Raw genomic sequence first — 18,260 nt, forward strand, 5'->3', positions numbered from 1 at the left:
ATCAAACACTTCTACGAATTGAAATTTCCAGATGATGAAGTGACCAAACAATTTCTATACTGCGTTTGTTACTCGACGTATCTGGCAGATGAGGACGGTCACTTAACTAACATAATGCTTCGTCTTTTCGACGACAGCGACTACGAAGAGGAAGTTAAAAAAGTGTTTGAGTCATGTAATAAAATTAAAAGAAGGAAAGCTATTCGGACGCTGTATGATGTGGTCAAATGCTTTCATGAAAATTCACCAGTTATTTTAGGCCCGCCTAAAATAAGATATTAAAATTACAAGTTCTTAATTATGTTTCAATTTTTTAATCCAGAAAATAATTCTCTTTGATTTAAGCTTGAATAGGGTAAGTAACACAGTAAGTCTAACGTGATGTTAACGCAATTCCTGAACCATTGACTCTATTGGAACACATATTGAATTTTAAACACAGATTAAATTGGGCTGCAAACAAAGGATAGAATCATCATCATCATCATCAGCTCACTATATGTCCCCACCGAGGGGCTCGGAGCCTACCCTAAGTTAAGGGTGATTAGGCCATAGTCAACCACGCTGGCCCAGTGCTGGTTGGTTGACTTCACACATATCATTGAATTTCTTCTCAGATATGTGCAGGTTGCATCACGAAGTTTTCCTTCAACGTAAGAACGTCGGATAAATGTACATATGTAAATCGGAAATCGAAAAACACATTGGTATACGGCGGGATTCGAACCCAGGACCTGCAGATTGCATGTCAAGTGCTTGACCCCTGAGTTGGAGAAGGATAGATATTGACTATACTATAATTAACAAAATTACAACATAATTTTATTAAATTTCTTTTACTTCACATAAAATTGTAGTACTAAACTAAACTCAACCTTTTTAATGAAGATATTTTTTTTTACAAAGACAAAACTATAGGTGCCTTTTTAAAGAAACAATCCGTTATCTTGTATACAGTTTCATATTTATCTTTGGCATTTTGCGCATTACATTCTGTGAAGGCCTTTGCGATATCATCTTTTTTGTCACTGGAAGCGAAAATATTCATAGTTTTTCCCTGATCGAAAAGACCTTCGTCGTTTATTAAATTATTTCCTTTGCAAAGACAAAATAAGAACTTTTCGTTGCCTTCATTTTCACTGAGATTCCAAGGTATAGTGTTCGAGAGAGCGTCAGCTGGAGCCCCAGTTTCTTTAATGCATTGACTTCCTACTTGCTTCACTTTTTCAGCAATTTGTGCCGGTAACTTGAGGGGTGCCTGAAAAATACATTTTTTTTAAAATTGACATTTTTTACAGAACTGACCAAATTCAAACGGGTGCAATAGGAAATAATAAAAAGAAAAATATAACTTTTAGAACTAATTAGTTTATATGTCACTGGAGTCCTGGAGAGAGTTTATGATCACATAAATAATAAAGAAATGAGACTGAATGTAGATGTATTTAGGTAAAGCAAGATCGAGGAAAGTATATACATATGATGTTACATGGAAGAGTAGTACATACTTACCCTTGTCCCTCCGGGGGTCGGCACAGTATATACTAGTCTACCATGCAACTCTATCAGCCGATATTATCTTTCACACAGTTCATATATACTTTCTTCGATCTTGCCATGCCATATACAATGACCTTTTTCATCCTGACCTATAAACATTTTATTTTTTTATATTCACTTACCGGTGAAGCATTTGCACCTAGCACACAAAGTACCGTGAAAAGGATGACTGGGTAAATCATTGTTGTATAAATGTTACTTCGATTGCACGGTTCCGATACCTGATGTTGAATGTTAGAAAAACAGATAGTTTGTATTTATTTATATGTTGTTGCTAAATTTTTTTAAAAACAAAAAATTACAAAACTCTTAAAAAAAATCACGAATCCGTAAAAAAACACTAATTTTGACCTTATACTCCTTAATTTCGTCTCAACGTTAGATGATTCAGTATGCGTGTGACCGCCAAACTTACTCCATTTTGTGGTTTCTATTGTAAGGTCGTAGTTTTTCGAAAATAATTTTATCTTGACTCGGTCTCATCAAGATTTATTCTTAAATTCTTCAAAATGCTAATAGACTTAATATAATAATTCAAAAACAAGTGACATAAAGAAAACTATTCCTTCTAATATGAACAATATTTTATTTTTATTTTGGATACAAAATAGTGACATCTATTTGAGTAATTGTAAACAAAATACGTACACGACACCTGACTGGAAGTAGATGGCGCTACTTGTTTCAAATTGTTTTTAACTCTAACACCCTTATTATTAAGCTAAAGGTATTCTATGAGATGTACTTTTAATTTTAATGACGAACTAAACTTTCTTCTTTATGAATAATTATTAAGCCATGTTATTTATAGAAGTTGTTTTAGTCATTACCCATCAGTAATTATACGAATACTATTCATTATTAGGTAGATGTTTTATTGATACATTGAAGATTTACGTTTCAGGAAATGTCTTCAATATTAGCATGATTACTTTTTTCTTAACAACATCGGCCTTGATTGACGGTGAACAATAGCTAGGTTACGTTATAGGTAAGTTATGAACTACAACCTGTATTTCAATAGGCAAAAATCTATGCATTTTGTACAGTGAAAGAGAAAATAAAGAGAGAGAATCAAGAGAGAGAGGGAGAGAGACAGCATAAAAAGAAAACAATTTCAAGTGAGTTTTCATAGTCAAAAAAGAAAAATTTACAAAACAGCAATATTCATCATGCGATTTTTTTAAGCCAGGAGACCTATCCAATTTTTCATATTTTTTTTTATTTAGAACGAAATTATTTTGTTATCATTTATTGTGTTGTATCTAATCAATTTGTTCAGTTTAATATAAATAATATTTTAACTAGGTATGTTATTTTTTCTCATTAATTATGTTACCATACTTCTTGAGTTATGTACTATTCGCATATCATTAATTAAATATTGACTATTTATCATTGCAAAACGCATTTATTTACACAAAAAATAACATAATAATTATTGATTATAAGTTAAGCACACTAATTAATATGTAGGGTAACAATCTTCCAGACAGTCTGTTTTATTTCTAAACAAAATAAAAAAAAACAGACGAATTGATAACCTCCTTCTTTTTGAACGTGGTGAATAAAGTAAACATTTATTTACATCTTACTAATATTATAAATGCGAATGTTTAGATGGATGGATGGATATTTGTTTGAAGGTATCTCCAAAACGGCTGAAGGAATCTTCCTGAAATTTGGCATAGATGTAGAACATAGTCTGGAAGAACACATAGGCAACTAATTAAGTTTTTTTTAATTGCTCGCGGACGGGGTCGTGGGCGACAGCTAGTATTTAATAGTTCCATCTATTGCATTTTTTGTACCAAAACAGCTACAAGTAAATAAATGTAGATGGAACTTATAGTTTTTGTTTAATAAATTGTGTTGACATTACCAACCCACACTTAGCCAACGTGGTTGACTATGGCCTTATCACCCTTAACTTAGGGTAGGCTTCGAACCCCTCAGTGGAGACGCATAGTGAGCTGATGATGATGATTTATTGGCATTAATACCATATTCTTACACCTTGTTACAATAATTGCTATGTTATTTAATTTTAAAGGTGATCAATGATATTGCGATCAGAATCAATAGATAGGACCTTACCATATTTTAATGTTCTGCACTTTCGCTTGATCTTATTTCATAAGATAGAAAATTTCTATATCAATTAAGATATTATGATCGATGAAAAATTACACAAAATTAATTTAATAAAAACTTATGAAACAATACTAAACTACACCAAATTATATTATGTCTCCAAGTACCTACTTTTCTATTACTTAATGTATCATATGCATATCTCCATCATATTAACGTTAATCCCACTCTGGTTACCTATACAAAAATAAATGGTTTTGAGCATTGTATAAAAAACACTGAAAATGTATTACGTAAGTTTCACTTACGTTAATATAGGCATGAATTACCATTCACAATGGCAAGATTGCATTTGATTTTTTTTCTGGCGCGTATTTAATAGAAAATGGAAATTTATGGTTACATTTTTTTCGAATCTCTAGGTTTTCTTAATAGCAGGCTTGAGTCATTATAATATGTGTTTCTCGATATAAATACTAGTTGAACCAAGAGGTAAGTATCATTCAGTTGTAACAATTGAAGTCAGTAAGACCTCAAGTGAATATTTTCGTTCGCCATGTTGTACTTTGTGGTTGCCTTGTCCGTCCTGTCTGTGGTCGCCCTCGGCGATCAATCTGTAAGTACATTTTCAATATAAGAAAAATAGTATATTGTAGATAACTTCAGATCACCATTAGATGGTGCTGCATGAGTCATATATAGAATGATCCTCATTCTCCTACACACAAGGTTTAGTTGTACCAGTGTTATTCCTGAAATATTTTTTTAAATAAATCAGTGTCACTAAAAGATCAATGAAGTATTTGATCCCATCAAATGAACAAAGTAAGCACAATAGTCCTTAACAAGGGGAGAAAGCCTTACTACTCATTTAAAAAGTTACCTCTGTCCTAAAGATATATTAGCTTCAATGTTTCTGACTTCATTTCTTTTCACAGAAACCCGTCATCCATTTGCCGCCTATCGTTCTCAACGTAGCTAAGGAAGCAGCATCCACCTGCCTCAAAGAGACCGGTGCCAGCCAAGAAGTTTCTGACAATTTCTTTAAACTCAAATTCGGCAGCGATCCCGACAGCAAGAACTTCATATACTGTTTGTGTCGTAAAACCAACTACGCCGATGAAGATGGTCACCTGAATGAAGCACTCCTTACTTTATTCGAAGGCAATGAACACAAGGACGCCGTTGCTAAGGTCATCGATACTTGCAACAAGCATCAAGAATCGAACAAGATTGACACTATGTACAAAACTGTTGAATGCTTCTACAAGAACACCCCTGTTCACTTGTCTGTTTAAATTTTGTTGGCATAACATTGATCGGTTTTGTTTTTATTATGTATAACCCTGAAATAATAAATGATAGTATATACATTTTTGTTTTTTAATCTATCTCAACATTTGCTTCAAATTGAAATCCGCACATAAAAACTGTTTAATGTTTGTGCAAGTACGTTAATCTTATTTATAAGTGCGAAGTTTTGGATGTATGAATGGATGGACGTTAGTTAGAAAATATCACCAGAACGGCTGAATAGATCTTGTTGATATTTTTCATATATATAGAACGTAGACTGGAAGAACATAAAGGCTACTAATTATTTGTTTTTTTAATTCCGCGCAGACGTGGTCGCGGGTAACAGCTAGCAGGTTCTGTCAAAGGTCAGTCTTGCTACTTAATCCCTGTGGACTCCTTGATCACTTTTTAGTACGTGCAATAATGTACATTGTCCCACGTGGCTACGCTTTCGAAATTGTTTTTTCTAAATAAAACATATTAATTAATCACATAATCTTTCTAGGTCAGTGGCTACAAAAAACTGTATTTACATATATGTCTGATATGAGTTAAAAAAAGTATTGTAACCAAGTATGGTAGATAATATGAAACCAATACTGTATTAACGAATGGAGACTTCATGAAGATAAATATATATATTTTCTTGTATAAAATGCCAATGTCTGCAATGATTCTAAATCCCTGTTTGCCTTTTGTCGTTAACCATGTCCTAGAACAAGTTTAAGTTGTTGTGATAAAGAGTAGTGTACTGGTAATATGTAAATGTATATATCTGGGTGGACAGGACATTCGGTGAATAAGTGAATTATGCTGCCTGTGTCAGTAGCAAATACATTTTCCTTGTAGTGACAATTTGCTCGTACCTGACGAAAAGTTCTACTTCCATGATCTGCAAAATTTGTAGCAAAATTGAGTTATTATGATTGCATTTTAATAGCAACGAACGTTCAATAAAATTATTTGTTTATTAAAAGGACCGACTGAGTGCGTTTTGTTATAAAATTATTTAGTCGAAGCGCAGAAGTGTGTGTGCTCAATATAAAAATGCAGGCGCTGTGTTTTACATACTGAAAAATTGTGAGAGGCTATTTGATGATTCATTCGAATCGCTTAACAATATACTTAAATGGTGGGGACCTAAGAACGTTATCCCTTAATAGTTAGCAAACAAAAAAAATGTAATTACATGCCCTCTACTTAAACTTTTTTACTTTGCTTATATGCCATCTGGTGGTTAATACGAAAACTATTAAATCTTCGCAATGGAGTTTTAGTAAGATATTTACTTCGTTTTCTTAGTGTTGGCGAGAGATGGCGCAGTTCACAAAAAACATGTCTAACATTAGTAGTAGTAATATTTTTTTGTTCGATAAAATTATAATAACATTTTTCCTCAAGTATTCTAGTGTTTCGTGTGAATTTTCTCTTCATTGATAAAATGTTTATTAATAACACAGTAATAAATGCTATTATGAAGTGTCTATCAACAGATCACTTAACAATATTGACCTCTTAATAATTTATTACTATTTCTTTTATAATTACCTAGCCTATGATTTCTTTCCCAAATTTCAGCAAGATCTATTCAGGCGTTTTGAAGATACCTTCAAACAAACATCCATCCCTCCGTCTAAATAATCACATTTATAATATTAGTAAGCCTTCAAAAGGCTTGTCCCAAGTTATTTCTTTCGGATGTGTATAGTACACTGTGCAAATAGCCAATGTACAGATAAGCTTGCAGTAGCTTTAACAAACATTCAATATTAACAGCAAACGCCGTGTTTGTTTGTGTACATACAAAACACACTATTAATTGTTAATTAAACACTGAAATGTAGACACGCATAGACCTTTAGTATATGTCTTACAGTACAAAATCGTAAAACCAAAACATGTACATAGATAATTTGATTACCTTATTAACATGTAAAAAGTTGACACTTTGCCTTGGCCTGTCTTCTAAAATAAACTTTATAACACAATATTAAAAATATCCCTAATGTCGCGCTCATATCCTTTACTTATAAAGAAAGTGGTATAATTTTTGGAAAGCAATATTAAGATTTGATTTGTATCTTACTAATATAATGAATGCGAATGTTTAGATGGAGGGATATTTGTTAGAAGGTATCTCCAGAACGGCTGCATGGATCTCAATGAAATATAGAAAGGCTACTAGTTAAGTTTTTGTTAATTAACCGGGGACGGAGTCGCAGGCGACAGCTAATGGTATAACATGTATTATTCTTTAAAATGAACTGAATAGCATTTTCAGATCAGCTGTTGCAAATATTCATAGCGACCTGCATATTTTTAGAGAAAAAGACTTCTCCTAACGAAATACAATCGATACTGTTTAATTTTTACTTACGTAGAATACTTGACTAGTCTTCTTACTTAATTATTTACTATTGTGGAATACTAAACGGTCGGCGCCCGTCAGTGAGAGAGGACGGTCATGTGACAACGGTTGAAGGTCGCGAATTCCTGCGCGTTTTATTGCGTTTGTTTAATCCTTTTTTGTCTTGCCTATTTTAATAAATTAAATAGAGAATTAGGGCTTACTAAACGTACCTTATGTAACTAGTTTTATCACTAATCTAATACCAAGCTATCAATTTTTTTAAATAATAAAAAGTGACAAAATTGTTATGATTTTGATATTTTTTAATATATTTTATTTGGAAATTAACAAATTTTATTAAATTTGGCAAACTGCTAAAGAGAAGGATGTGTTTGTATTTCATAGAGATAGCTTCTTAAAACTGGATATCAGCTTGGAAAAACCAAGCGGACCTGTTTCACGATGCGACGCTTCACTGCCTCAACTCCTCAACTGGCGACGCATAATTTGGGAACCCTTTTTTTCCAGAAAGTAATGCTTTATGCATACTCCGCGCCCAGGGGGCGATGCGGTAGTTATGTGGGATTCTCCTCCATGGCGGAGGCTTACCCACAAAACCTCTGTGTTCCCCCAACGCTTCGGGACGGGGCCACGGACACACTTTCGCTCTCATCCGCGACCCAGTTTGGGAAGCCCTGAACTATAATAGTTAGGAAAAATCGTGTAATAAAATCAGTATCATATGGTACCTTTGTGTATAGACTCTATATTACTATAAAACTACCTAATTCCAGTTAAGTTATGTAGAGAAATCGTTGGAATAATGCCTTACATCACTTTGCGACGGATTTACTCTCACATTGCATACGGAGGTCGCATACATAACGTGTAGTGTAAGATTAATTGTCCGGAAAATCCATTGAACGTTAGCATTGTTATGCTTTCAAATCGTAGATGTGCTGCGGTAGTTGCTTCATGTATCTATGGTTAACAATATACTTAAGATGGGCATCCGTCACTACTTTTATGGTGTTCTTAAAATATCTATAAAACCTTGGCTAATTTTAAGTAGTGAAGACTTGTGCCTAAAAATACTTTTATTTAATTTAAATTATTTGGTTGACCACAACAATCTTACTAAAGAAATAAATACGAATGTTTGGATGTATGTTTATAAGAAGTTTTGTATGGTACGGGTACACGGATCTCACTGAAATGTGGCATAGATGTAGAACATAGACTGTAAGAACACATAGGCTATTTATTGCTTTTTTTTAATTCCGCGCGAACGGTAGTATTTACACTTTGGTATTGCAACGCATTCCGTATTCAGTTAGTTGTAAATAATTTTTCCCGATGAGTTCTTATTCAATGTCGTTCGTCATTTTTCTAGTGACATTTTCGCAATAACATTAGTGAGCAATACAGCAATAAGGTAAACAAGTGACGTACATCTGTGCCAATAGTTGGTCAAGGAATAGGAATTGTCGAGGTTCAACACTTCATGGCATTTACAAATATGTATTTAACTAAAATTTACCAATTGCTTAGTCGTCACTAAGCAATGCGTTAGTAGAAGGCGAAGCATTCGTGGTGAAGGATTCGGACTAAATGTGGCAATATAAACATGATTACTTCAGTTTTTTGTGACTCAAGAAAGTATTGTTTTAATCTGTACAGTCAATTTGTTTATCCATTAAAAAATCTGTATTTATCATCAGCATCAGTTACTTAATGTTTTTGTCATATTTTTCTTCATGGAGATTAAGTAAGATCGTACACGTACTAATATTAGATGGTAAAAAAGTGATTGCGTTGGAAACGCGTAGCGTATTTGGTATTTACGCACTGCGTCTAATTAGAATGTTTTTTTCGCTGAACAGTGAGAAACATGACTCAAAAAGTTTACATATGAAACTGTGTATACAAGCGTAAGTTGCGAAACACAAGTAAATAACAACAGACCGTTTAGTTTTTATTATATAAAACTAGCTAACCGCGATTCCGTCCACGCAGAATTAAAAACAAAGAGAAATACATAGCCTATGTGTTCTTACATATTCAACATATGAGCCAAATTTCATCATGATCCGTTGAGTAGTTCCGGAGATACCTTCAAACATCCATCCATCCATCTATAACTTTTGTATTTATAATATTGGTAAGATATTGAATTCAATGTTCAATACATCACGTGTAAGAGTGAGAATAAAAGTTTCTTTGCAATAAATAAAACACTTTTATGTTAAAAAATATGGCATTTTTTGTTTAACTTAGTTGTTTTCTACAAATAAATTTTATATGCAATTTATTTTTTGTTTAAACTCATTAACGCATACATCCTCTTCTCATGCAAATATTGTTTGAGAGAAACAACTCGAAGTTTTATTTTATAGTAATTAAAAATACATCTTTGTACTTTAATTACAAACAAATAAATTCATGAAAGTTGAATATTTTTATTTGTAAATGCGCTTAAAACTTTTGCCTCCTGTTCCTATTTCAAGTTCTGTGAGATCTTTATGAATTAAGAATATTTCTTGTCTGGAGATAAATATGAGATTAAAAGAATATAAATATGTGATTAAAATAATGTTTATGAATATATAAAACTAGCTGTCGTCCGCGACTCCGTCCGCGTGAATATATAAAAAAAACTTAATTAGTGTAGCCCATCCATCCACATCACATCCATCTAAACATTCGCATTTATAATATTAGCAAGTTAAATAAAAAGCAAGCTCTTCAAGGCATAAATTCGAAAAAAAGAATAAATAGTATCCTATGTCCGTCTCCTAGCTCTAAACTACCACCTCACCAATTTTCAGCCATTTCAGTAAAGCAGTTCTTGAGTTATAAATAGTGTAACTATCACGATTTTTTATCTTTATATATATAATTCTTCTGTGCGTGTGTATGTCACTGAACTTCTCTCAAACGACTGGACCGATTTTGATGAAATTTTTTGTGTGTGTTCAAGGGGATCTGGGAATGGTTTAGATTCACAATTTTGTCCGCTGGACAATGTTTTTTTAATTAATTTTTAATTTATTAGTAGTTGTTGATTTTGGAATGTTTTACATTGGATCCGACAGACGGCGCTACCATCGCAGTGTCAAATTTTAAATAATATTCGAATTAAAGACGTGTAGACAGGACAACGTCTGTCGGGTCCGCTAGTATATATATATAGATATCGTTACGGTAATTTATACGCCCCCAAATAAATTCAAGAAATAATAAATTATTTCTTGAATTTATTTGGGGGCGAGACATTGAGAAACTGACAACAAACATTAAATCATACGTATAATTGAGTTTATTTATTTCACAAAATTCTTGCGAAAACACAGTTATAAATATGCACGTCTCTTTTAAATTTTATGAAGACATAGATTATGCATGAATGTAATTATTTATTTATACCAAACGATATATGTAAAAAATTACACAACGCGAAGTCATGAGTTAATTCAAAATTCAAAAATATATGATCAGTGTGGATTGTAAAGCAAGCTGCATCCCGCGATACAACGATTTAGAAATCCTGGAGTGATCCATTTTACTAATATAATCTTACTTCTAACTAATTTACAAATGCGAATGTTTAGATGGATGTTTGTTACAAGGTATCTCCAGAACGGCTGCATAGATCTCGCTGAAATTTTGCATGGAAGTAGAAAATATTCTGGAAGAACACATAGGCTACTACTTTTGTTTTTCATTTTGCGCGGACGGAGTCGCAGGCGACAGATAGTATTACATGAAAATATTTTTCGTTGGGTTAAAAGGTATATTTGATTACGATTTATAATTGGGGCCAAAAAGTATTAACAAAATATAAAAGACTTTTGTGTCTCTACTTGTATACTGGTGTAGTAACCATTTTTTCTGGTTATAGGAAAGTACGATCAGATTGCTACTTACTATCAATTGGGTTTGTGGCCAAGAATAGGTTTATTCAATACAAAAAAACATTTAAAACAGTAGGTTATTTGGCGTCACATTATCATAAAGAATAGGGAAAAATTAAACACTATGTAATACGAAATTTTGCACTATTTTAGTTTCATGCCAATGCCACTTATCATGAAAGGGTTAATAAACTACGAAGGTCTCGGGTAAAGTACTAAACATTATTGAGTAACGTAGGAGAAGCTTTTTTGTGTTTTATCAGTTTTTTTTATTAAATACAGTCCTGTATTTTTTTAACCTAAAGTTGACGTTAAATTATTTGAATTGTGTAAGACACAGTCCGTCAGTTTTAGCTCAATTAACTTTTGACTCCAAACTAACTTTGTTGTATAATTTACACATTTCGTTGATTTAAAATATATAATTACATTTATGCATAACATGTGTTATCATATTTAAAAGAGACGTTCATATTTATAAATGTTCTTTCGCAAGACGTACTTGAAACAAAGTTTTTGACAATTGCATAAATTATTTAAAATTTGTCGTCGATTTCGCAATACTGCATTCTGTAATTAAATATTGAGAAATATTAAACATATTTTAATATACAGTAGAATCTTGATATCTCTAATGTCAAGGGAAATGCAAAAAAACTTCGAATTTTTAAGAATAAGTTTAAATTATGAATTATTTGACGTAGAGTTCTTAATAAGACTATTTTATTATCTTCGACTTTCATTTGTTTCGACTTATTAAAGATTAACAATGACTAACACTTACTTAACAATGATAACCGAGCCTTACTTTATATCGAAGCGAATGAAATGATAAAATTTGAGAAAAAAAAAATATTAAACACTCTCAGAAGACATACTAAAAATAATTGTAGGCGAGTAATCATTATTAGTCGGAGAGGCACCTCAAGAAGAAGAAGAATCATTATTTGTAGATATTGTTTTTATAAATTAAAATAATCTAAACACTTTTAGGTAATGCGATATTTCAAATATTTCACTGTTTAATTAAAATGAGGACAAACGTACAAAGGTGTAACTGTGAAGTAACTGGTGTTACTTGGAGTGCACTCCTGCGCACGATAATTGAACATCCGTACTCACAAAACCTAACACACGTGGACTGCTTACGTACGATTACGAAACGGTTAAGTTACACTTAAACGTACTTAGGAGTTCTCACGCGACGTTCTAAGAAGGTATTCACTCACGTATTTACTTAAGAATATCTTGCATACAGGTAGTACTCTGTAAACTGGCGAATTCTTGCGCAAATCAGACTATCACCTAATTTGGCACAAATGCCTTAGAATATACGATTTCGAATCATTATCGTGAGTTTTTCGAATTTTATATTTACATTTTTATGACCGCCTAGCTGTCGCCTGCGACTACGACGGCGCGAAATTTAAAAAAAATGAACTCCCGGCAATTATTCGATTTTTTCTCACCTTTTAAACCTTCCCTAGACTTTGACGAACAGTTCAAGACCAACATAAGATTAATCCATTTAGCCGTTGTCGAGGTTTAGCGAGACTAACGAACAGCATACATTTACGTATACAGATTTACCCAACATCATAATGCAACCTTCACATATCTGCAAAAATGTTTGTGAAGTCAACAATTCCTGGGCTAATGATGGACTACGGCCTGGTCACCCATAACATAGAGTAGGTTCCGAGCCACCCAGTGAAGACGTATGATTGAAATTGAGGACCTGATGATTGCCTCAGGATATGAGTAAAGTTTATCTTGTACTATTATAATAGCCGTCGAAAATGGAAATTAATATTTATATGCCGATCAAATTACTCCTTCAAAACACTGACGCCCCAAAACATAAATTGTGAAAACCCAAATATTAAAAAATATATTTATAAATAAAACATGTCAAATTAATTAAATAAGTTAAATGAGTATTAAAAGTTATAAAGAGAATATGTTTGCTTTTGCGTACTCTGTTCTTATGACGTTAAAGCAAACTATCGGAAAATTTTTAGTGAATGGAGGCAACGTCCTCCTATGATTACAAGATTTGCTGCGGTTACCAATAACGCATAAGCTAATTGCTGTGACCTCCGTTTAGATATAATCGAATCTAAGTAATGGATTTGATTGATGAGTTATAAGTTTATTATTTTTCTAAAGTAATCTGCAATTAGTACTTCGCAATCATGGGATTCCACAGTCGCCACACATGTACAAAAATATATTGCACATAAAAACAAAAGCATACAAAAAATAAAATTAGATTGTTTGTACATAATAGAAACATATCACTTACAAACATATTTGCAATATTTTTATATGTTTGCTCGTAAATCTGCGTTTGTTCCGGTTTTCCGTAACGACGATTTTGACGAGACTTTCGCTGGAACGTAACTGAGGTACGCGGGAATAGGCTGTTTATTAATTTTACGCTAAATTAGCGGCCTACCCTATAGTCATTACATAAATACTCTGTCATTATCAATTACAATGAAAATGATGAAAAAATAATTTAGAACAGGAGTTTCAGCAATGGAAAATCATGTGATATGACAACCTTAGCTGGTGAGTTTAAAATTATATTCTTTGTTCACGTGTGAAGATTGTGAAAATTACCTTTATCATACGTAACAATTTTATGATACGTTTTTGTTATTAAAAAGTATTTCTTCGAAGCTCATTGAATTACAGTAATTTACGATGCAGGGTATAATAAGTGAAGAGGTAAAAAGAGTGATGGAATCACTTTGTACGTATGCCAGTCCGTTGTACGTGAAGAAACACATTTATTGCAACAGGGAAGTGCGGTGTGAACCACGCAACGACTTTCACTAATCAACGGCCTACGACCTCATCACATATTCTAGATAAACGTGTTTACCATGCCAGGTCAATACGTGGATAATTTTGGTAGCAATTTACTTCAATTAGGTTATCAATATACACAATGTAGTGACCTTTTTTCCAGATGTGATGCTTTATTTATTGTTGATCCACACCCCAGGGAAAACGAAGTGATGATGATCACTCCTCGATAGGGAGCATACCAACTAAACTGATCTGTTTTTCCTACGCTTGGTGGCGAGGCCACGGGTACGCTGTCGCCTTCATCTGCTACCTTACCTGCGTTAGAATGTCAACCTGAACTTCATTTCAATTGCGAAGCTCCCAAGAGAGCCTAGCTTTGTCTTAAGAGACTCAGGCTAAGCACCACTGGGACCCTGGACACCAAGATTTTATTCGAACAAGTCCCATAACGCGTTGTCCCAATAGAAGTATAGTCTTTAAAATATCACATACGTAATGTAATTTGATATAATATAAATATTCATGTAATTTGTGTGACATGAGGCTAAACCGCGGTGGCGCCAGTCGATTGTGTTTCGCAAGCTGACCACAATAGATGTCACTATCTCAATCAGCTAAGAAAGATGACGATAGAATAGCGTTCGTGTAGCTATAAGCATATCATGAATAATTCATTTAATTGTGTTAAAATTTTATTTTGTTGTAACTTAAGCAATAAAAAAAATATTTAAAAACACTGATTTTAAGAAATATCATTTAAACATTACAATTGTAGCATTTGTAAGATTGTTTTATGTATATTTAAGTATGTTATTCTTGAAATGTGAGTTCATCCATTGTTTATGAAGGGTAGCATCGTACCAACCACAAAAAAAGAAGCTCGATAAGACATAACAATAAAGAATACTTATAAGAAATATCGTTATTCTTGGCATGTTAACTTATATGCGCAATACAGTGGAGAAATGACCTTCTTCGCTCAATGTCAAGGAGTCAAGGACATGTTATTGACGCAAGGTAACGACGTTCAAAATTACATACATATTGACATTACATAATTTTTCCTGATTAGAATTTGACCAAGGAATTGCTACCTAGCTGACTTTAAGGGTATCTACCACAAGAATAAATTAGTTCATTTAATTCGGAACGATTAAAAGTAAAAAAAACTTTTTTTTTAAATAAGCTTTTATTTGAATGTGCTAAAACGAAAAAATCTGCAGATTTCCTATGACACTTCCAACTCCATCATGAGACCTCACTGAGACACAAACTACTCGCCGAGGCGATTCAAACTCGATGGGGTTGTGTCTTTTCATTGCGAAGTTCCTACGGCCATAAGCTCCATCATCAGATCAGCAAAGTGTTCAAAAATTTCAGCACAATCGTTTACCAGGAAGTGGATCAAATTTAATTTGTGAGTTTTGTTGACAAATATTGGGACAGGTGAATCTTAATAAAAGCTTGTAATAAAGTTAGTCGCAATAATTACAATAAAAAATTAATAAAAATACAATAGCCTATCAAATTATATCAAGCCTTACATAATTGACATACATATTATGGAAATGAATCACGAGAAAACCAGATTATAATTAATTTTATCGATCACGTGAAATTATTCGTGTTGTCGATAAAATTAATTATCATTTTATTATTAAATAATATATTATTATTAAAAAATATGCTTTCGCGAAACCTAATTATAAAAAGAGACTAATAAATTATAGAAAAATATCAACAAAATATAATTAAGTATTAACTTACAGAAAATTGCTCTTCCATTTTATTTACATGTCACGTAACTTGTAGTATTAACAATTTAATTAAAGAAAAATAAAAGTCATGACATACAAAATCATAATTAATTTTCGATATAAAAATATGACAGATTATTAGGGAAGTGATTATAAACATTTCTCATCCTCAGCTCACTATACGTCCCCACTTAGGGGCTCAGAGCCTACCCTATGCTAGGGGTGACTAGGCCATAGTCAAGCACGCTGACCCAGTACGGGCTGGTTGACTTCACATATGTCTTTGATTTTCTTCTCAAATATATTGCAGGTTGCATCAAGATGTTTTCCTTCACCATAAGAACATCGGATAAATGTACATATATAGATCGAAAATTGAAACACATTTGTACATGTAGGGATTCAAACCCTGGACTTACAGATTGCAAGTCAAGTGCTTAAACCCCTGAGCCACCGACGCTTTCAATTCTATTCTAGATAAATAAAATTATGTACAGATGGTTCGTTTGGCCTATTGCAAGTTTTTATTTGAAGTACAAGGAAAGAATAGTTTCTAATTAAACTATGTCAGAGCTCATTGACAATCATAACGGCTACAATCGGGTGCAAGTGACAAACCATTTACAGGTTGTGGCAAACTTTGTTAAGTATGCGCTACACAAATAACAATGAGCATTGGTGGGCAAAGTGTGCCGCGCCGCCGTAACTTATGTAATTTGAAGTCACCGTCAAATCCTGTACGCCGCTTGTATGGAATTTGCCCTGGTAAATCTAATCTCAGCATATCAAACGAAGATCGCAAATTGATGTCTTGTTTCGATGACTATTCTACACTTTGTAGCTTAACAAAATGTTTCCTACATTTTAACAAGTGTAAGTGTACACTTCATTGGATATATTGGGTTAGGCCGGCAACGCATCTGCAGTTCCTCTGGTGTTGCATGTGTCCATGGATGTCGTTGATCACCTCGGTGTTCCCGCCGCTCGTTTGTCCCATTCTCTTATAAAATTAAATTCTGACCATCCAATAAAGAATCGCGGACTTGCGGTCACGGATGAAGACAACTTCTACTAACGAAAACGTTTAAAAAATATACAACGTCATTTTGTGAATGATTTCATTTACCGTGGGTTTCTGAGAACAAAATCTCTGTTTAAAACATATATTCATCCCTGTCATTATCTTTAACGAAACAGAGATAACATTATGATGTTAACGAGGATTTTGGTCTCAGAAATTTACAGTGAGTCTGTTTACCAGGGCAAACTAAAAATGGACGGTAAACACGATTTACCGGTGAGATATGTAAACTGGTTTGATTGAGTGTGATATTTGCATTGTTGTAAAGTTCGTGGACGTGCATTAACTTTATAGCTGCATAATGTGTTATTTAATGAGCAATAAAGAACCGATAATACAGGGTGATTTAGTGATGTTAAACCATTTAAAAAACCCATAAACGATCCATGTGTAGGCGTATATTTGTATGTGGAAAGCTATAAAAATATTTCTAAACGGTATAAAATATATGTTAACTTTATGTTTCATGTAATTTTTAAAATACTTACGAAATACTAAATAAAACAAGTAATGAATCTAATGATAGGAATTTTTAAAAATCAGTGAAGTCGATTTGTTACTGTAATGGTGATTTCATGAAAATAATATCTCGCCAGTACGCAGAATATAAGAAAACATATTTATTCTTTATTTAAATGTAAATATAAAGCTGCTTGAAGCTTATGATAATTGTTTAATTTCAGAATTTATGATAGGTGTACCTAATCTTTGCGAGCGTATCAATGACAAATTAATACATAGAATAATATAACATAGTGATTTAAATGTAAAAAAATGCAAATTCACCATTACAGGCATTTGAATTCGAACTAGTGACCTTGCGATCACAGGTTAGTCGTCCGCGCGCTGGTCTATCTTGACGTATGAACTATACGTAAAATTAAGATATTTTAATTATTCTTGATTTTAATTCAATTATTAAATAACACCCTTTATAATTACGATGATTTTGTTAATAATATTTTATCCAAATAAAAATAATAAACCTATAGGGCGTGTGTTTTAAGGAAGGCCTTGCTTTGTGCTAAAGTTTTGTTCGTAACATCGATTAAAAAAGTTGCAAAAACAATGAAATCGGATGGAATGTTACGATTGTTTGTTTTCCGAACGTATCGCGAATACTACTAACACAATTTCACTTTATTTCATAATATACGTAAAATATCGTAACTAATCGGTATTGCGTCAACATAATTGCTATTCTTTGGTCTAGAAATTGTTATTGGTGGGTTAATTTGAATATGATGATGATTGCATAAATTGAATAGACCGTGTAATTTTTGTGATATTATTTATATGTGTATGTGTGAGTTTAGAAATACAAACAAAAAATCTTTTTGTCTATTATAAATGTTAATTAATTTTATAATTTAGTCTAAATAATTAAGTAG

At 32.7% G+C, this 18,260-nt stretch overlaps 1 protein-coding gene across 1 annotated transcript; it reads left to right on the forward strand.

Annotated features, from left to right (window-relative positions):
• Positions 1-4,133: 4,133 nt before the first annotated feature.
• Positions 4,134-5,019, forward strand: LOC106124155 (uncharacterized). The gene is made up of 2 exons (XM_013320624.1): positions 4,134-4,270; positions 4,593-5,019. Exons 1-2 carry the CDS (start codon positions 4,211-4,213, stop codon positions 4,950-4,952), a joined length of 420 nt encoding a protein of 139 aa, XP_013176078.1. The 5' UTR covers positions 4,134-4,210; the 3' UTR covers positions 4,953-5,019.
• The last annotated feature ends 13,241 nt before the right edge of the window (positions 5,020-18,260 follow it).

Source organism: Papilio xuthus, unplaced genomic scaffold, assembly GCF_000836235.2.
Source record: "Papilio xuthus unplaced genomic scaffold, Pxut_1.1 DF825946.1, whole genome shotgun sequence".
Lineage (NCBI taxonomy): Eukaryota > Metazoa > Arthropoda > Insecta > Lepidoptera > Papilionidae > Papilio > Papilio xuthus.